Source organism: Euphorbia lathyris, chromosome 2 (assembly GCF_963576675.1).
Source record: "Euphorbia lathyris chromosome 2, ddEupLath1.1, whole genome shotgun sequence".
Lineage (NCBI taxonomy): Eukaryota > Viridiplantae > Streptophyta > Magnoliopsida > Malpighiales > Euphorbiaceae > Euphorbia > Euphorbia lathyris.
Window position 1 is genome coordinate 42,944,635 of NC_088911.1, and position 21,561 is coordinate 42,966,195.

The following is a 21,561-nucleotide window of genomic DNA, read 5'->3' on the forward strand; positions in this document are numbered from 1 at the left end:
ATTCAGTGGTCACAATGTTAAAATGAGTAAAATCCAGTGGCTATAGGTGTAATTTTCCCTATATAACACGTTAAAAGCTAGAAGTGTATCGACATAATATTCATTTGGGTCTGTAAACTAAAGCTTTAAACTGTTAAAATCATAAATCAGATCCTAAACTAAGTAAAAATCATCAATTGAATCCTCATTGAAAATCAATGGAGTGAACAGTTTCAAACTCTCTTCTCCAAATCAATTTTGAGCCAACAGATATCATTATAGTAAATGTCAAGTAGTCACAGTTTCTGATTTTGGGATAACATAAAGATTAGTATGACGATTTTTGTTTAATTTATTGACTTAATTGATGATTTTAATAGTTTAATGCCCCAATTCACTTTAAAGTTTTAGCACGAATGGGTGTATATATTAGGAGCAATGAGAAGAATAATAAATAATTCCTTTTTTTGTAATGTGAAACTTAAAATGAAACGCACCGTGTCACTTATTCAAGTAGAAAAAAGAAATTCTAAATTAAAACACCCAATCCCCCATCCCTCCCGTTAACCTATTGCAATTGTGCAGGAGAGCAGAGCACATCCCCATTGCCGCTCGTCGCTGTTGCTGCTCCGTTCATCACCCGTTTGTCCTCCGCTCATAGCCCCTTCTCCGCTCATCGAAGCAGCAGGTTAGTTAGTTCTCTTTTAAAATAGCAGAGACAAACTAGTATGGCCTGAACTTCGGGAAAATTGCAAATCGAAAATGCTGCCAATTTCATCCTATGCTTTTGCTTTCTCTCTTGCACGAATTCTACAATCTTAATCCAATTAATTCATCAAGTGCTACTGACAGGATAACTAATTATTAGCTATTCCTCTAGTATGAGAATTAAGCTTGCTTGGAATAAGAAATTGCATCCAACATGTGGGCCACGAATAAATTGTAAGATCAGAAATAATTTACAAACAAACATATTGTTATGTAATACTGGTCAATAGCCTTGCAAGAATATGAGCATTGGCTTGCATAAACACATTTCCCGGCAGTGTTATAAAAATCGGACTAGCCGAAATCTATAACACCTACCAGATTTTCGGTAATCGGACAGTTCATGCTGGGCAGCTGACTTATTTCCGACTAGGCGGGATGAGGCGTTTAGGCCGCTTTATTTATTTTCCAACGTTTTAAAAGTTTTAAGTATTGATTTATATATTTTATTTTTTAAAATTTTTCTCTAATATCCCTTGTTTGGAAAGAGATTAATGGAAATAATGGAATCTAAAATTTTAGATTAACCTTTAGGAGCTTTTTATTGAGAGTAAGTAAAGGTTAATGGGTGTTAATAGTTTATTGCTATTAACACTATATCTTGAACCTCCAAAATGGGGGTTAATAGGAATAATATAAAGTATTCTTGGTCTAAGCTTGAAGGTAAGGTAAGTAAGGTAATGTAATAAATTTAAAATCTGTCAATTTTTTTGGTTGAGTCGTGTAGCTTAAAGGCTTGCTTGATTTCTGACATTTTTTCTTCAGTTTTTCTATCAGTTTGATTCTATAACTTGTGTTTGATTCTGTATTTGTAGCCATTGAATTTGTTTGATGAAGTTCTGTATCTGCTGTAGCATTGAAGAATTTGTTTGATTCCGTATCTGTTTTTTTGTTGAATGAAGTTCTTAATTATGTATCTGTTTTGTTGAATGAAGTTCTGTAGCATTGAATTTGTTTGATTCAATTTCTTTGATTCAACTATCGAGAAATCAAATTAATGAGTCACACTATGAAACTTTGGGAGCGAGTGATCGAACAAAGGCTAAGGAGGACGGTGAAGATCTCGGAAAACCAGTTTGGCTTTATGCCGGGAAGATCAACTATGGAAGCCATCCATCTAATGAAACAGTTAATGGAGCACTATCGAAATAAGAAGAAAGACTTGCATATGGTTTTCATTGACTTGGAGAAGGCATATGATAAGGTACCAAAGGAAGTACTTTGGTGGATCTTAATAAGGAAAGGCATTTCGCGAAAATATATTGACATCATAAAGGACATGTATGAGGGAGCATGCACGAGTGTACGTACCAGTGTTGGGAAGACTGAAGAGTTCCCTATTACGATTGGAGTGCATCAAGGTTCTGCACTAAACCCATTTCTTTTTGCCGTCGTTATGGATGAACTAACGAGTTCACTTCAAGATGATATACCATGGTGCATGTTGTTTGCAGATGATATTGTGTTGGTTGATGAGACGAAAGAAGGCGTGGAGAGGAAGTTGGAACTATGGAGACAAACTTTAGAATCTAGAGGCTTTAAGTTGAGCCGAAGTAAGACGGAATATTTGGAGTGTAAGTTTAGCGGCGATAGGAGTAGGGAGGCAGAGACAATCACCCTAGATGGGAGAGTTGTTCAGGCATCGGATTGCTTCCGGTATTTAGGATCTATTATCCAAACGGATGGAGAAGTAGATGGAGATGTTGCTCATAGGATTAAATCTGGGTGGGCGAAGTGGAAGAGTGCTACGGGTTTCCTTTGTGACCCCGGCATGCCTAATAGATTGAAGGAAAAATTCTACCGCACGGCAATCAGACCAACATTGTTATATGGTACGGAGTGTTGGGCAGTGAAACACTGTCACATTCATAAGATGTCGGTGGCGGAGATGCGTATGTTGGGATGGATGTGTGGTCATACGAGAAAGGATCGGGTGAGTAATGAAATAATTAGGACAAAAGTAGGGGTTACATCTATTGAGAATAAAATGAGGGAAAACCGACTAAGGTGGTTTGGCCATGTAAGACGAAGAGCGCCTGATGCGCCGGTTAGGAGGACTGAAGAGTGGCAAAGGGATGTAGTGGTGAGGGGTAGGGGAAGACCTAAGCAAACTTGGAGGAGGGTGATCGAGAGTGATATGAGCTTATTGCGGATTGAGGAAAATATGGTAGTGGATAGGACAGAGTAGAGGGAGAGAATTTGTGTCGCTGACACGACTTGATTTCACGGTTTTATATGATGGTTCATGTTAGCCGACCCCGAATCATTTCGGGATTAAGGTTTGTTGTTGTTGTAATTGTGCTGTGCTTATGGGTGATTTTTTCTCTGTTGAATCTCTTCTCTGCCATTTAATATGATAGGAATATTGGGATGAGAAGGAAGATTGCCATGGAGTATAATGGTAAATGTATCAAAATTTGAGTACAAAGAGGCATAGATACATGGGTAAAATCATAAATTTTTTTTTTTACTTAATGCTCGAGGGACAAGAACTCCGCCTGTGAGGGTCACTTGGTGGCCTTTACAGCCGGTCCCAAGCCCGGACAAAGGAGGAGGGTTGCGGTAGGTTTGTGGCGGCCAGCGTAAAACTTAGCCACATCTTATGACATGAACCATAATATAAATACCATTGGGGCGTTCCCTACTCAGCGACGCGCTGCACTTCCTAGACCCGGGTGTAGTGATAAATGTGCAAGGGTTGCTAGGTCGTCGCCCCGAAGCGGCGCGCCACCCCAGGACCCGGGGGTGGTGTCAAATATGCAAGGGTTGCGGGTAAATAAGCTAGTCCACGGTAATGGTAGGGGTAGGGGTAAGGGTAGTAGGTTACGCTTTGGGACATGGAACATAGGTTCTTTGACAGGAAGATTAGCTGAAATTGTAGATGTTATGAAGAGGAGGAGAATAAATATATTATGCCTACAAGAAACCAAGTGGGTTGGAGCCAAGGCTAGAGAGACAGCTCCTTGGGGTTATAAGCTTTGGTACTCAGGAAAGGATAAGGGTAGAAATGGAGTAGGTATTCTTATTGATAGGGAGTATATTGATGAGGTAGTAGCGGTGTCTAGGAAGAGCGATAGAATTATGAGTGTTAAGCTAGTGATAGGGGATGAGGTTGTGAATGTCATTAGTGCATATGCGCCACAAATAGGATTAGATGTGTCTATAAGACAAGCTTTTTGGGATGACTTAGAGGAAGTGGTGCAACAGGTTCCTAGGGATGAAAAAATGGTACTAGGGGGTGATCTCAATGGACACGTGGGTTCTAGGCGAGATGGGTTTGAGAGTGTTCATGGAGGGTATGGTTTTGGAGATAAGAATGAAGCAGGAAATGATATTTTGGAATTCGCATCAGCCTATGACTTGAGTATCATGAACACATGGTTTATGAAGAGAACATCCCACTTAGTGACTTATCGGAGTGGCGGTAATGCGAGCCAAATTGACTTCTTCTTAGTAAGGAGTGCTTGGAGAAAGAGTTATATTGATTGTAAGGTGATCCCTGGTGAGAGTACGACAACCCAACATAGAGTAGTGGTGCTAGATTTTCGAAGTAGGAAATGTATAAGAAAACAAACACCTCAAGTAGAGACTAAGATTAAGTGGTGGAAATTGCAAGGGGAGAATCAACAAAAATTTGTGGATGAGATGACCAAAAAAGATATTTGGACTTGCAATATGGATTCAGATATAGATTCAATATGGAATAAGATGGAGCATAGTATAAGGGAAGTAGCGAAGGAAGTTCTAGGGGAATCTAAAGGTAGCATGCCACCGGGTAAGGACACATCTTGGTGGACAGAAGAAGTACGACAAGCAGTAAAGAGTAAGAGAGAATCCTATAAACTATTGGGGAAATGTAGGAGTGGCGAGAACTACGAAAAATACAAAGAGGCTAAAAGGGAAGTAAAGAAGGTCATACGAGATGCTAGAGCAAAGGTGAATCGGGATCTGTATACAAGATTGGATACGAAAGAAGGGGAAAGAGACATATATAGAATTGCTCGGATGAGAGATAGGAAGACGCGAGATCTCGGAAAAGTTAAATGTGTGAAGGATGTGGACCAGAAAGTCCTAGTTGGAGATAAGGATATCAAGGAACGATGGAGGTCCTATTTTGATGACTTATTTAATGGAGATCGCCAACAAGATGTTGGAGATATAAGTATCCATCACGATATGATAAATCATGAATGCCTGCGGAGAATTCAAAAGGGTGAAGTCAAAATGGCATTAAGTAAGATGAAGTTGAAGAAAGCAGTAGGACCTGATGGCATCCCTATTGAGATTTGGAGATGTTTGGGAGAAAGAGGAATCGAATGGTTGACGACGTTCTTCAACAAAATTTGGAGAAACAATAAGATGCCATCAGAATGGAGGAAAAGTACCTTAATCCCTTTGTATAAGAACAAAGGCGATGTCCAAGATTGTGCCAACTATCGGGGAATCAAATTAATGAGTCACACTATGAAACTTTGGGAGCGAGTGATTGAACAAAGGCTAAGGAGGACGGTGAAGATCTCGGAAAACCAGTTTGGCTTTATGCCGGGAAGATCAACTATGGAAGCCATCCATCTAATGAGACAATTAATGGAGCACTATCGAAATAAGAAGAAAGACTTGCATATGGTTTTCATTGACTTGGAGAAAGCATATGATAAGGTACCAAGGGAAGTACTTTGGTGGGCCTTGATAAGGAAAGGCATTTCGCGGAAATATATTGACATCATAAAGGACATGTATGAGGGAGTATGCACGAGTGTACGTACTAGTGTTGGGAAAACTGAAGAGTTTCCTATTACGATTGGAGTGCATCAAGGTTCCGCACTAAGCCCATTTCTTTTTGCCATCGTTATGGATGAACTAACAAGTTCACTTCAAGATGGTATACCATGGTGCATGCTGTTTGCAGATGATATTGTGTTGGTTGATGAGACGAAAGAAGGAGTGGAGATGAAGTTGGAACTATGGAGGCAAACTCTAGAATCTAGAGGCTTTAAGTTGAGTCGAAGTAAGACAGAATATTTGGAGTGTAAGTTTAGCGGCCGTAGGAGTAGGGAGGCAGGGACAATCACCCTAGATGGGAGAGTTGTTCAGGCCTCGGATTGCTTCCGGTATTTAGGATCTATTATCCAAACGGATGGAGAAGTAGATGGAGATGTTGCCCATAGGATTAAAGCTGGTTGGTCGAAGTGGAAGAGTGCTACGGGTTTCCTTTGTGATCCCGGCATGCCTAATAGATTGAAGGGAAAATTCTACCGGACGGCAATTAGACCAGCATTGTTATATGGTACGGAGTGTTGGGCAGTGAAACACTGCCACATCCATAAGATGTCGGTGGCGGAGATGCGTATGTTGAGATGGATGTGTGGTCACACGAGAAAGGACCGGGTGCGTAATGAAATAATTAGGACAAAAGTAGGGGTTACATCTATTGAGAATAAAATGAGAGAAAACCGACTAAGGTGGTTTGGCCATGTGAGACGTAGAGCGCTTGATGCGCCGGTTAGGAGAACCGAAGAGTGGCAAAGGGATGTAGTGGTGAGGGGTAGGGGAAGACCTAAGCAAACTTGGAGGAGGGTGATCGAGAGTGATATGAGTTTATTGGGAATTGAGGAAAATATGGTAGTGGATAGGACGGAGTGGAGGGAGCGAATCTGTGTCGCTGACACGACTTGATTTTCACGGTTTTATATGATGGTTCATGTTAGCCGACCCCGAATCATTTCGGGACTAAGGCTTTGTTGTTGTTGTTGTTGTAATGCTCGAGGGACAAGCTTTCGTGTGGAATTTTCTTGGCAGAAAGCATACTGGCTGATATTTGATTTTTTTTAGTTATTAAGCACTTAATATTTGATTTGGATATATTAAGTTCTTTAATGTTTTTTTTCACAAGTTTGTATATATTAAAGTTTGCTCCTTAAATATTTATTTTTATTATTTTTTAATAGTATAATTCATATTTTAATTATATTTATATAATAATTTATTTAATAAAAATATAAAAAAAATACAAAAATACAAATCCGACTAATTCCTAATTAGTTTCCGGTTAATCCTTAAGCTCTTTGTCCGTCCAACTAACGTCTAGCGTCTTTTACAACATTAATCCTAGGTAGATCAGTGAATATATAAATTAATTTTGTAATTTTGTTACCGTAAATTACTGAATTATAACTTGTTTTAGTGTGGATTGAAATGATTATTTTGACATTGTTAATTGAAAAACCTTCTTCAGAATTGGTTTAAATATAATGATAATCTTCATTTTATTGTTTACCGTTATACATCTTAAATATAATCTTTTACTGTTTCAGAATTGGTTAAAGCATAATCTTTCTTTTTGTTGAAATGATTATTTTGACATTGTTAGTTGAAAATAACTCTTGACATATCCTTGGGTACTTTGATCAATGATTTTTGGGTATGATTGTTGAATTTGAGTATAATTGTTGCCTTTGTTACTACAAGAATGGACAAACTTCAATTCAATTCAAGAATACAATGTCAATATTAGAGATCAAATTCAGGGCGTATTTGGCGTTATGAAAATTTTATTATAAACGTTATGAAAGTCTTATTATTAAATATTTGAGTCCCGCTCATTTCGGGTCCTGGTTCTGCCAGTAATTATCATCACTTCAACAAATAGTTTATTCATATTGTTAAAATAAAAAATTATTTATGTTTAATTAAATTTTGATGGTTAACCATTATCAGTACCTGGGCTGACTCTGGGCATTCGTCGTTTTAACAGTACGACTATAAATTCCAAAGCACAGACTCTTCTCGCGCTCTCTCATCCTTTTTTCTAGAAGCAATGGCAGGAAAGACAATCGCCGGCGATGGGTTAACAGAAAATCTGGCAGGGATGACGAAGAATCAGCTCTATGACATTATGTCACAGATGAGGGTAAATTCTGTGTCTTTTTTTCTTTCCAAAATATTCTTATCCTCCAATCAGCTCTTATTTTTCCTTCCTCTGAAATCACTATTCATTAATGCCTCTATGTGCATCTATTTTCTTCTCGATATAGACTTTGATTGAGCAGAACAAGCAACAGGCGAGGGATATACTAATCCAGAACCCTCCCTTAACCAAGGCCCTTTTCCAGGTTTCTCAATCTTTCTTCCTTTGTTTTTTCTTAATTAAAAAATTGCATTACTTTTGGTCATTGTCTACTTTCCAAATGGAAGGAAGGTGTTATTTTTTAGGGTTACTATTCGTTACCTTTGCATTTGAGTTGAATTAGGATGTATATCTTGTTGCGATGGTATAAGGAGGTATTTAGTGTTCTCTATTCATTTATCCAGCAAGTAAATATTCTCTTTCAACTTATAGTTTTAGAAAAAGCATAAGGATTAGGCTTGTATTTCAGATAATAAATGAGGTTGTCTTGCTTTATTTTCTCCATGAGATTATGCTACCTAGTCATTAGGCAGTGGTTGAAACTGTTAGAAAACCTTCATTCCTTGTCCATATGACAAAGAAGGGATGAATGCAAGATGTTACATTTCTTTCATGGCGTATAAATATAGTGAAAGCGCTAGGTTTTACGAAGGTAACCCGTAGATTTCACCCTTGGCTGTTCAATGTAGCACCTGACTAGAGCACTGTAATTAATCTTCAATAGTTGCAGAAACTTTACTGTGGTTCACTTTTGTCAATAATTTGGTGATTAAGTAGAAAATAATTAGGCGGAATCTCTTTCCATTAACCTTTGAAGAATATTTATACAATTACAGAATCCAATATATGGTAGGACAAACAAAGCAGAATCCTACCATCAGCTATAGAAGAGACTAAATAGGAAAAGAACTAAACAGGAATATTAACACCTCATATACATCTCATACGTCAACACTCAGTTGGTGCATAGATATTACACATGCCCAACTTGGATAATGTTCCATAGAACTGAATACTTGAGACCGCGTGAGTCATTTTATCTGCTAGCTGGTCTGAACCTTTCCTGTATGGAATTTCAATTGCACCAGAATCCAAACGTCTTTAATGTAGTTCCTGTCAAGTTCTACATGCTTAGTTCTGTCATGTTGAATTGGATTTTTTGCAATCTCAATGGTTGCCATATTGTCGCAGAGTAAGACCATAGGTTTTTTTGGTCCATACCCAAGTCTCTTAAGAGAATTTTCAACTAAGTGAGTTCGGTTGTTCCATGATGCATTGCACGATACTCTGCTTCAGCACTTGATAATGCTACAATATTTTGTTTCTTGCTTCTCCAAGTTACCAAGTTACCTCCCACAAATGATAAGTAGCCTGAAGTAGATTTTTTGTCTATTTTTTCTCCGACAAAATCACAATCTGTATATGCTACAATATCTAGATGCCCATCCTTAGTGAACATGACTCACTTTTGATGGAGAAGACTAAAATGTGATTAATGCATTCATGTGTCACTCATTTGGATTATGCATAAACTGACTTACAACGCCAACCACTATGTTAAATCAGGTCTAGTGTGAGTCAAATAAATTAATTTTCCCAAAATTCTCTGGTACCTTTCTTTATTCGTCGGAACTTGATCTATATAGATGGACAACCCATGATTTACTTCAATAGGAGTATCTATTAGCTTGCACACAGAATATCCGGCTTTTGCCAAAAGATTCAACATACTTCCGTTGAGAGAGAAAAATTCCTTGATTTGACCGAGATACTTCTATACCTAAGAAGTATTTTAGAGCTCCGAGATCCTTTATATCAAACTCGCCAAGTAATTCTAAAGCTTCTCGATTCCATTATCATTACCTGTAACAATCATGTCATCAATACAGACAAGAAGTATGGTAATATTTTCATGGTTTCTTCTGTAAAACAAAATATGATCGCCGAGAGCTTGTTTCAATCCATACTTCTTCATGACATAACTTAATCTTCCAAACCATGCTATAGGTCAATTGTTTTAGCACATACATGCCTCCCTCAGCCTACACATCTTGCCTTCTTCTAAATCAAATCCTAAAGGAGGATCCATAAAAACTTCCTCAGTCAAGTCACCATGGAGAAAGGTATTTGTTATGTTAAATTGCGTCAATGATCAATCTAAATTGGTTGCAAGTGATAGTACAACTCAAACATTATTCATTTTTGCCATTGGAGCAAAAGTCTCTTGATAATCGATGTCATAGGTTTGTGTATAACCTTTGGGAACTAACCTGGCCTTGTACCTTTCTAGTGTTCCATTTGACCTATATTTCACTCTAAATACCTACTGACATCCCACAGTCGGTTTTCCTTGAGGCGGAATCGACATCTCACAAGTAGCATTTCTGTGAAGAGCTATCATTTCTTCTTCCATCGCTACCTTCCATTTTGGGTCTGCAGAGAAAATGATTAGGAATTGAATCACTGGAGAACAGAATGATCCAAACAAGAGTTTTGATTTTCAAGGAACTGGTGATTTACCTCAACGGTTAGATTTGTTTGAGATAGGCAATGATATGATACAAAGTTGGGTATTGGATAGTAAATATTAGAAGAGTTAGAGAACCCAAACCTATCGAGTAGGATATCGTCTAAGCTGATCATTATTATTAGAAGAAATCGGAACAACAGAATGATCAAAACAAGAGTTTTGATTTTCAAGGAACTGGTGATTTACCTCAAACTCAATCTTTGAAGAGTCATCTGATGGCATGGTATTATCATTCAGAGGAGCATTTGTCCCATTTCTACGCGAATACTTCAGAAAACTCCACATCCATGGAAACATAGTATTTGTTTGTAGGTGGATGAAAGCATGTATATTCCTTTTGGATGTTGGAATAACCCAAGAAAACACATTTGAGTGCATGTGGATCAAGTTTATCACGTTGTGTGGAGTGAACATGAACATAACAAATAGAACCAAAGATCTTGGGACATATATTTAAACAAGCAGGAATAGAGTGAAATCTAGAGAGCATTCTCAAAGGAGTTTGGAAGTCAAGACGATGAGAAGGCATGCGATTAAGAAGGAAAACATGAATCATAACAGCATCAGCCCAAAAAGTTTTTGGAACATGCATGGTGAAACATAAGACACTCGCTACTTTAAGAATGTGTGTATTCTTATGCTATGCTATACCATTCTGTTGTGGTGTGTAAGCACATTTAGTTTGGTGAATTATGCCATGTTGGGTCATAAAAACAAGAAGTGATTGATTCACAAACTCATGACCATTATTAGAATGAAACACTTTGATTGGAACACCAAATTGAGTCAGAATTACACTATAAAATTGAGGAATAAGTTGTATAACATCATTCTTAGATTTCATCAAATATACCCACGTTACTCTAATGCAATCATCAATAATAAATAAAATATTTGTAACCCAAAGCAGATATAGAAGAAAAAAGCCCCCAAACATCTGTATGAACATATGAAAAGGGAACATTACTTTTATTAAAGCTGGCTTTGAACGGAACGCTATGATTTTTGGCATAAATGCATTGTTCACATCGCAAACTCGCAATTGAAACATTCTTAAACAAATAAGGGAACAAGTGCTCTAAATATGAAAAAGATGAATAGCCTAAGCGATAATACCAGAGTACAATTTTATCTCTATCAGAATTCCTGTTTTCCACATGAAAATTATGGGTACCACCAACAGACATCTCCATTTTATTACCCTCCAAGTAGTAGATTCCTCATGTCTCCTTACAATGCCAGTCGTCATCTTCGTGAGATTGTCCTGAAATATACAATGAGTAGAGGTAAAAATTACAAAACAATTAAGGGCCTGTGAGGGACACTTGGTGGCCTTTACAGCCGGTCCCAAGCCCGGACAAAGGAGGAGGGTTGCGGTAGGTTTGTGGCGGCCAGCGTAAAACTTAGTCACATCTTATGACATGAACCATAATATAAATACCGTTGGGGCGTTCCCTACTCAGCGACGCGCTGCACTTCCTAGACCCGGGTGTAGTGATAAATGTGCAAGGGTTGCTAGGTCGTCGCTCCGAAGCGGCGCGCCACCCCAGGACCCGGGGGTGGTGTCAAATATGCAAGGGTTGCGGGTAAATAAGCTAGTCCACGGTAATGGTAGGGGTAGGGGTAAGGGTAGTAGGTTACGCTTTGGGACATGGAACATAGGTTCTTTGACAGGAAGATTAGCTGAAATTGTAGATGTTATGAAGAGGAGGAGAATAAATATATTATGCCTACAAGAAACCAAGTGGGTTGGAGCTAAGGCTAGAGAGATAGCTCCTTGGGGTTATAAGCTTTGGTACTCAGGAAAGGATAAGGGTAGAAATGGAGTAGGTATTCTTATTGATAGGGAGTATATTGATGAGGTAGTAGCGGTGTCTAGGAAGAGCGATAGAATTATGAGTGTTAAGCTAGTGATAGGGGATGAGGTTGTGAATGTCATTAGTGCATATGCGCCACAAATAGGATTAGATGTGTCTATAAGACAAGCTTTTTGGGATGACTTAGAGGAAGTGGTGCAACAGGTTCCTAGGGATGAAAAAATGGTACTAGGGGGTGATCTCAATGGACACGTGGGTTCTAGGCGAGATGGGTTTGAGAGTGTTCATGGAGGGTATGGTTTTGGAGATAAGAATGAAGCAGGAAATGATATTTTGGAATTCGCATCAGCCTATGACTTGAGTATCATGAACACATGGTTTATGAAGAGAACATCCCACTTAGTGACTTATCGGAGTGGCGGTAATGCGAGCCAAATTGACTTCTTCTTAGTAAGGAGTGCTTGGAGAAAGAGTTATATTGATTGTAAGGTGATCCCTGGTGAGAGTACGACAACCCAACATAGAGTAGTGGTGCTAGATTTTCGAAGTAGGAAATGTATAAGAAAACAAACACCTCAAGTAGAGACTAAGATTAAGTGGTGGAAATTGCAAGGGGAGAATCAACAAAAATTTGTGGATGAGATGACCAAAAAAGATATTTGGACTTGCAATATGGATTCAGATATAGATTCGATATGGAATAAGATGGAGCATAGTATAAGGGAAGTAGCGAAGGAAGTTCTAGGGGAATCTAAAGGTAGCATGCCACCGGGTAAGGACACATCTTGGTGGACAGAAGAAGTACGACAAGCAGTAAAGAGTAAGAGAGAATCCTATAAACTATTGGGGAAATGTAGGAGTGACGAGAACTACGAAAAATACAAAGAGGCTAAAAGGGAAGTAAAGAAGGTCATACGAGATGCTAGAGCAAAGGTGAATCGGGATCTGTATACAAGATTGGATACGAAAGAAGGGGAAAGAGACATATATAGAATTGCTCGGATGAGAGATAGGAAGACGCGAGATCTCGGAAAAGTTAAATGTGTGAAGGATGTGGACCAGAAAGTCCTAGTTGGAGATAAGGATATCAAGGAACGATGGAGGTCCTATTTTGATGACTTATTTAATGGAGATCGCCAACAAGATGTTGGAGATATAAGTATCCATCACGATATGATAAATCATGAATGCCTGCGGAGAATTCAAAAGGGTGAAGTCAAAATGGCATTAAGTAAGATGAAGTTGAAGAAAGCAGTAGGACCTGATGGCATCCCTATTGAGATTTGGAGATGTTTGGGAGAAAGAGGAATCGAATGGTTGACGACGTTCTTCAACAAAATTTGGAGGAACAATAAGATGCCATCAGAATGGAGGAAAAGTACCTTAATCCCTTTGTATAAGAACAAAGGCGATGTCCAAGATTGTGCCAACTATCGGGGAATCAAATTAATGAGTCACACTATGAAACTTTGGGAGCGAGTGATTGAACAAAGGCTAAGGAGGACGGTGAAGATCTCGGAAAACCAGTTTGGCTTTATGCCGGGAAGATCAACTATGGAAGCCATCCATCTAATGAGACAATTAATGGAGCACTATCGAAATAAGAAGAAAGACTTGCATATGGTTTTCATTGACTTGGAGAAAGCATATGATAAGGTACCAAGGGAAGTACTTTGGTGGGCCTTGATAAGGAAAGGCATTTCGCGGAAATATATTGACATCATAAAGGACATGTATGAGGGAGTATGCACGAGTGTACGTACTAGTGTTGGGAAGACTGAAGAGTTTCCTATTACGATTGGAGTGCATCAAGGTTCCGCACTAAGCCCATTTCTTTTTGCCATCGTTATGGATGAACTAACAAGTTCACTTCAAGATGATATACCATGGTGCATGCTGTTTGCAGATGATATTGTGTTGGTTGAGGAGACGAAAGAAGGAGTGGAGATGAAGTTGGAACTATGGAAGCAAACTCTAGAATCTAGAGGCTTTAAGTTGAGTCGAAGTAAGACAGAATATTTGGAGTGTAAGTTTAGCGGCCGTAGGAGTAGGGAGGCAGGGACAATCATCCTAGATGGGAGAGTTGTTCAGGCCTCGGATTGCTTCCGGTATTTAGGATCTATTATCCAAACGGATGGAGAAGTAGATGGAGATGTTGCTCATAGGATTAAAGCTGGTTGGTCGAAGTGGAAGAGTGCTACGGGTTTCCTTTGTGATCCCGGCATGCCTAATAGATTGAAGGGAAAATTCTACCGGACGGCAATTAGACCAGCATTGTTATATGGTACGGAGTGTTGGGCAGTGAAACACTGCCACATCCATAAGATGTCGGTGGCGGAGATGCGTATGTTGAGATGGATGTGTGGTCACACGAGAAAGGACCGGGTGCGTAATGAAATAATTAGGACAAAAGTAGGGGTCACATCTATGGAGAATAAAATGAGAGAAAACCGACTAAGGTGGTTTGGCCATGTGAGACGTAGAGCGCTTGATGCGCCGGTTAGGAGAACCGAAGAGTGGCAAAGGGATGTAGTGGTGAGGGGTAGGGGAAGACCTAAGCAAACTTGGAGGAGGGTGATCGAGAGTGATATGAGTTTATTGGGAATTGAGGAAAATATGGTAGTGGATAGGACGGAGTGGAGGGAGCGAATCTGTGTCGCTGACACGACTTGATTTTCACGGTTTTATATGATGGTTCATGTTAGCCGACCCCGAATCAATTCGGGACTAAGGCTTTGTTGTTGTTGTTGTTGTAATCTTACTAATAGAAAGAAGGTTATTTGCGAGATTTAGAGCAAATAGTACGGTTGACATAGAAAAATTTGGAGAAAGAGAAACTATCCCAGCGACAGGCTTAACAGGTGGGATGTTAAGGATGCAAGAATTATAGTGTTCTCCATTTTGCCAAGGTTTGTGATTGGCTAGATTCTAACATCCCAAGCTCATCAGTTTGAGCTTTGGTACTAATCCTAGAGTATGCATTGAGTAAACCTTAATAGAGCTTAGATATTTAAGTAGCTTATTGCTGTCTTGCAATTTAGGAAATAAACACGCCTTCTATAATTCATGGTATCTTTTTTGGCTGCTTACTAGGTGTACTTGATTTTTGTTAATTTGAGCAGGCACAAATTATGCTTGGAATGGTGCAGCCTCCTCAAGTGGTATGCTCATATTCTATAAGAGTTATTATTTCTAGCTTTATTTTGTTAAATCTTTATGTAATTAGATAGCTTAATTCCTATTTTCCTTTAGATTCCAAATATTCATCCCGCAGCAACCCAGCAACCTCAACAATCATCACAACCATCTCAGCAGTCCAACGTTCAGCCTACACACCCATTACCTGGACCAAAGCAAGAACAAAAAGTTGTGCCTCAAATTCAACCTCCAGTAAGAAAGCATCAGAATCAAAATTCAATGCCAGTATCTTCTACTGCTGTTCATCCTTCAAATCTTCAGTCCCAATCTATGTCCTCACACCCTCTACAGACACCACAACAGCCAAAGGGACACCTGAATCCACAAATGACCCCAATGTCTGTTCCACAATCCTCTCAACTGCCAAGCATAGCCTTACCTCCTCTTCATTCTGCTTCACAGCCACCCACACTTCATCAACCCCAAATGCCCAATGTCTCTACTCAGTTGCAACAGCCATTACATACAACAGGAATTCCTCATCTATCAATGCAAACACCAATGCCACCACAACCACGATTGCCTTCTGGTCCAAGTTTCCATCATCAGTATGGTCCACAAATGGGACCTAATGTAGGTTTCCAGCATGGTGGTCCTCAACATCCGTCGCAGTCCATGTTTCATGTAAGCAGAAGGTTCTTGTTCTCGAGTCAATTTAACATTAGATGCACAACCTATTTGAATAATTTTGTCGCATTTATATCGTTCAGTCTGTCAACAAACCTCAAACAGGTATGGGGCCTTCATTTCCACAGGGGCAGCCACTTCATCAAAGTCAGTTACCACCACCATATCAGGTATGATGTATCCTATTCTTTTACTTGTTGAGCATTTATCTGCCTTAGTGAGCATTTCAGATTGGGATGCATGTATGAGTGCAGAATTGTGCCAATCCAGACTGAAGTGCTCTTCAGCTGGAGAATAGCTATCTCTTATTCTTTTGCTAATAGATTTGTTGAAACAGAATTTCTGATTCATTGGAAAATCAGATTGAAAGGAAAAGTTTTTAATTGTTTGTCAGGACTGTATGGTTATGCCTATAAGCATCCCTAATGGATGCAATTTGTTTGTCACTTTCTTTGAAAAAGTTACAACCAAGCATTAGGATGATTGTAACTAAAATTAGTTTGTTACTAACTGTGGTAACAAACAGTAATTTTTATCAATAAAACCCATAAATTATTGCAAGAAGGAGAGTGTGGCACACACAAGGAATTGTGACCAATGATAGGGAGAGTATGGAGTGTGCAGCTGATAAAGCAATTTCTTTTACTTTTCTTCCATGGCCCACTAACTTCATTTGCGCCGTATATCAACAAGAAAGTAAATGGATAATTTCATTTTCGATCCAAATTGTTTAATTAATAATTTCTTTTTACCCTATCGAATATTGAAATAACAAATGCTCTAGTGGGTTGTAACTTTTGAGTGTCATTTATGCCAAGTGGCACCCCAAAGTTACAAACACCAGTAAAGATGCTCTAAGTGAATGCTTTGAAGCAATTGTATTCGAGCTCAATGTTGCCAGTATCTTCTTTTGAGGCTCCTATAATAAGTAATGGTTTTGGTATAATTGCTTTTGTTGCCTTCTGGATCCTGAGAAGAACAATAATTTTCTGATTTTTGCTTACTTGAGATTTGTCATGGAACCAATTGAACTAAAAGCTTAAGGTGAGGGTACAACACTTGTCCATCTTATCATGTGCTGAAATTAAGTCAACAAATGGGGTTGTCAAGATTCAAACTCTCATCACTTGGTCTAAGAGGCTATGATATCATGTCATGGAACCAATTGAACTAAAAGCTTAAGTTGATGCCCAATTCATATTAATATCCTAATTTGGAAATCATGTTCTTGTTGCCACCTTGTGTTTAAAAGGAAAATTAAAGAGAAACATGTAAAAGGACCTAGAGGAGGGAGGGAACGAGAAATAGAAAAGGAGTCTAATGTATTATTTCTTTGATTTGTATAATATTGAGGCATAGGATCTTGTTTTTATTTGAGACCATGATCATATCCATCACGCGACCTTCGAAGTACCATTCTATTTTGTTCTCACCTGCCTTTGCCTCAAATTTCTCTTTCTCCATTTGATTCTCCTTCAGTTTCATGTTGAAGCATCCTAAAATGTGGATTTCAAATTGTCCTTCATGGTTTATAATCAATTGTTCTCAATTGTGGTACTCCTTTTTCTTCTCATCTTTGAAATTGAAGCGCATCTCTTCAAGACTTTGCTGCCCTGGTACCATCCTGTTGGGACATAAGCCTCACTTGCAAGTTCTTTAATGCATTCTTGTACAGTTGACGAGCATGCTCTTATGAGCTCAAACTACAAACAGCTATTTAACCAAGGGTTAATTACAAAAATGGGTCAAATGGGAGGTCCATTTACATATTTAACCCATTTACTCAACCTACTACATATCTAGACTGATTTTGTGTGACTTTCCCATAATACCCTCAATATTTACGCGCGTCTCGCCCCCTCCCGTCTGACTTCGCAGATTCAATATTATGTGAAGCCTGCGAAGCTAATGTTTAGGTTTACTTGATGAATTTCATTAGCATATGCGAAGCCTGCGAAGCTAAAGTTTAGTTTACTTGATGAATTTAATTCGCATATGTGAAGCCTGGATGTGTTTTGAAGCTAATTCGCGAAGTGGTATATAACAAAAAATGGCAAACAACAACGGATTCTAACATTAAAATCATAACATTATCAAAATTTACAACAAGATTGCCACAATAACAACATTAAAATCACAACAACATCAAAATTTACAACAAGATTGTCACAATAAACTCCTAACAAAGCACATTCACTCCTAAAATGGTTGGTTAGGAGAGATTGTGCCAATAATCCGCTTCAAAATTGGTACCGGATTATTGGCACAATCTCTCCTAACCAACCATTTTAGGAGTGAATATGCTAATCTTGAGGGAAATTTCTCCCTGTACAGGAAGGAAAGTTATCTCCCCTGCATCCGAGGACGCCGCCTTCTAGAAAGGGATGTTATGTAATCAACCACCTTCAGAAAAAATTAATCGTGTTAGGCAGGGAAAAAGACGATTTTTGCTTCGCGAAATGAGGATTAGCGAAGCATGCGAATGTAAATGTGCAGGGAAAGAGGTGATTTTACTTCGCTAATCGATGTTTTCGCGAGGTATGCGAGGTCTGAAACGTGACGATCTACGTCGCATATCGATGCTTTCGCGAAGTCTGCGAGTCAAATCATGAACTTTTCTACTCGCAGACTTCGCGAAATAATCGATTCGCAAAGTAGATCCACACGTTTCAGGCTCTTTCTCTTCGCAGATCTTCGCGAAATCATCGATTCACGAAGTAGATCGTGACGTTTCAGGCTCTTTCTCTTCGCAAATCTTCGCGAAATCATCAACTACGCTAAGTGTATTCATGAAAAAACAACAGATACTTACATTTTTCGCGCCTTTCACCCTTAAAAGCAACAATAACAATATGATAAACTGGGAAAAACGAAGGAAACAACGTAGAATAACCATTTCTTTGATGGTAACAAGAAGAAAGAAACCAAGTAACGAGTAGGAACAGGAAGATGAAGAACCATGGCTTCGTTTTTTAGGATTAGGAAGTTGCAGAATCAAGAGATGAAGAGAGGAAAAAGAGAAATTCATTGTGATTTGGCGAAATGGTGCAGATTTCGTGCAATTTAAAGGAAGATAGGAAGATCAAAAGTCTTGAAATCATTAATGGAGGAGCCAACTTTTTGCGTAACCAAGGAGATGAGGGGGAGCGGCCGTTCGCGTTGTGGGAAGTGGGAAGGTTAGGGGTATTATGGGAAAGTCACACAAAATCAGTCTAGATATGTAGTAGGTTGAGTAAATAAGTTAAATATGTAAATAGGCTTCCCATTTGACCTAGTTTTGTAATTTTCCCTTTAACCAAGAATTTTAACTAATTTCTAATCATAACAGCCATTGTAACATTTTGGTACTGCAAATATGCACTTGAATGGAACAGAAGCAAGCTTAATGGAAAATTACCTTAAGTATTTCTTTTTTTCTTTTTAAATCTCAATCATTCAATTTTGGCCTGTTTGTTTCGCAAAAATTAGGTCAACTAAGCCAAGTGGTTGGAGTTCTTTACAATTAACTTTTTACACAATTCAACTAGAACCTTTTGTCACATTTGCATTCTCTTTTATAAGGATCATTGTATACTGTAACATGCAGTGCAACTGGGTCATATGCTCTCTTTGTGAAAAATTGTTGATTAAAAAATCAAATTGCATAAGCGTGAAGGTCCTAGTCTTTTAATTGCTGAGGTCAAATTGATTGAGTTTTTGAAGCAACAAATCTATTGTTAATATTTTTGGATTTTAGGTTGCGGGTAACATTATGAATTTAGTAACCTTTCTTGTTAACACAAGGTTATAAACTGTTTGATTGGTCAATAACAATACACAGCTTTGTTTTGTTAAAGTTGTATAGGCATAAGTTATATTCAAGATGTTCATTTACATATCCTTTGACCCCTCATGTCCTTCCTGTCCCTGTTCTCTTCTTGTCTCTAATTAGTTGTTTCAGGTTCTAAACCTTCTAATCTCTTTCTCTATGGATATATGGTATATGGATGGATGGATGGACAGATTGGAGAGAGAGAGGGAGTATAAGGATGCTGACTTCTTATTTACCTTAGATCCAAATCATTTTTAACTGGTGTTCTGGCTGTTTGCATAACAAGTAAATAAAATTTCTCCTTCTCTGATAATGGTAATTATGAGTGAATCAGTTCTGGTTCTGGGACTTGTTTATGATGTTTTGGAAGGCAATATGGCATGCTTCCAAGTTCGAACTGCTAAAACATTTAGAATGTCAGACTGACTATTTTCCTGGAAAGCCTTGGCAAATTACTCTACATTTGCCAAATGAAACTTTGATACTTGTTTAACTGATATTTTCTGGGGTCAAGCATACATTTTTGCCTCCATATTTGGTTTTAATTTAGACCATGAATAGTTTCTACATGCTGTGATGCTCCCACAGCTTAATAATGTATTGAATTTTTTATGCACATGATTCGTTTTAATCTTTTAATTTGCTGGTTTAAGCCCCCACACTTGGGGCAAGAGTACAATCAGGGTGATAGAGGCTCTTGGATGTCTGGACCACAAGAGAGCTCAACCATGGCACAACTTCTAGCACCACCTCAATTGGTTCCTGGTCAGATGGGACCTGGCAATCAATCTGCTCGCACTGCAGCAGTAATATTTCTCATTTCCATGTCTTTTCTATTCTACTAAGCCCTTGTTTACAGTTTCACTTGGGTTTTTTTTTTTTTTTTTTGTCTTGGTGTTTTTATAACTGACTTTTCAACTTCACTTTCGCAATGGTTGTGGTCTAGTTGACTCCTGAGATGGAGAAAGCACTACTTCAGCAGGTGATGAGCCTCACACCAGAACAGATACATCTCCTCCCTCCTGAACAAAGGAATCAAGTGCTTCAGCTTCAGCAAATGCTGCGTCAATGAGACTAGTTGGCCCTTTTTCAAACTATTGGCGAGTGGTTGAAAGAGAAGATGATACACAAGGTGAAAGACGATATAGCTAGAGAAGAATCTAAAGTGAACATGTTAAAAGAAAGAAAGAATGCATCCAGTCGTTGGCATTTTTTGTGAGTTTGGTAGCTCAGATTTTCAGGATAACAGGGTCTATTCTTTCACTGGTTGGATATATGTTGATGTAGTTGACTCCTTTCTGATCTTGATGTAGCATTCGTACGAGCTCACATATACCTTCTCTCTGTCTCTATTTTTTGCTTCAATTAAGGTCCAATGCTCAAGCTTATATTCGGTAGTTGCTTTTTTTTTTTCTCTAACGAGTCATGCCTCGTAAAAGTCGCATTTCAATCTATTAACTTAATGGTTGTAATTCCAGTTTTCACAACATTATCTAAATATCTGACCTGTTCTAAGTTTGCCGAACAATTTTATTTTATTATTAAAAAAGTATGTAGATATATAAATGCATGTCAGAATTGTATGGTCCCATATGAATGTATCACCAAGAAAGTGGCTTGAACAAATTCAAATTTACTCTGGAATTTGATCTCGCGCCTGCAGAAACTACATATCCCAAGTTTAAAGCTCATCATCACACTTTCAGAGAAAATGTCTATGTAGCAGAAAGTCTTTTTAAACTGGTTGAGTTGGTAAAAAGGTATTGTTTTAAAAGTTTCGAAAATTATTAAATATTTGTATGCAAGTGCGCAGATGCTAGACAGCTGGTATGGAAAAAATCATTAGCGCATGATTTATTATTATTAAATCTTTGATCTTTTATTTGAATTCCTTGATCATTTATTTTTTTATCACATTACTAAT

General features: G+C 38.4%; 1 protein-coding gene across 3 annotated transcripts; it reads left to right on the forward strand.

Moving 5' to 3' along the window:
• The first annotated feature begins 510 nt into the window (after positions 1-510).
• On the forward strand, positions 511-21,155 carry LOC136217943 (cleavage stimulating factor 64). Of its 3 annotated transcripts, none has more exons than XR_010683573.1 (8): positions 511-667; positions 7,502-7,657; positions 7,782-7,859; positions 15,124-15,162; positions 15,254-15,823; positions 15,932-15,996; positions 20,291-20,443; positions 20,584-21,155. XR_010683573.1 is itself a non-coding variant. In XM_066004650.1 (8 exons), the coding sequence occupies exons 2-8, from the start codon at positions 7,565-7,567 to the stop codon at positions 20,707-20,709; spliced, it is 1,146 nt and encodes a 381-aa protein (XP_065860722.1). In that variant the 5' UTR covers positions 511-667; positions 7,502-7,564; the 3' UTR covers positions 20,710-21,155. The 3 variants fall into 3 exon arrangements, 2 of the variants coding, with proteins under 2 accessions (XP_065860722.1, XP_065860723.1); XM_066004650.1 differs by having other exon boundaries at positions 15,910-15,996; XM_066004651.1 differs by having other exon boundaries at positions 523-667; positions 7,465-7,657; positions 15,910-15,996.
• The last annotated feature ends 406 nt before the right edge of the window (positions 21,156-21,561 follow it).

Coding starts and splice junctions, on each gene's coding strand:
- LOC136217943 (XM_066004650.1), top strand. CDS start 7,565: ATGGCAGGAAAGACAATCGCCGGCGATGGGTTAACAGAAAATCTGGCA. Junction 15,824..15,909: donor CGTCGCAGTCCATGTTTCAT/GTAAGCAGAAGG, acceptor TATATCGTTCAG/TCTGTCAACAAACCTCAAAC. Junction 20,444..20,583: donor AATCTGCTCGCACTGCAGCA/GTAATATTTCTC, acceptor GTTGTGGTCTAG/TTGACTCCTGAGATGGAGAA.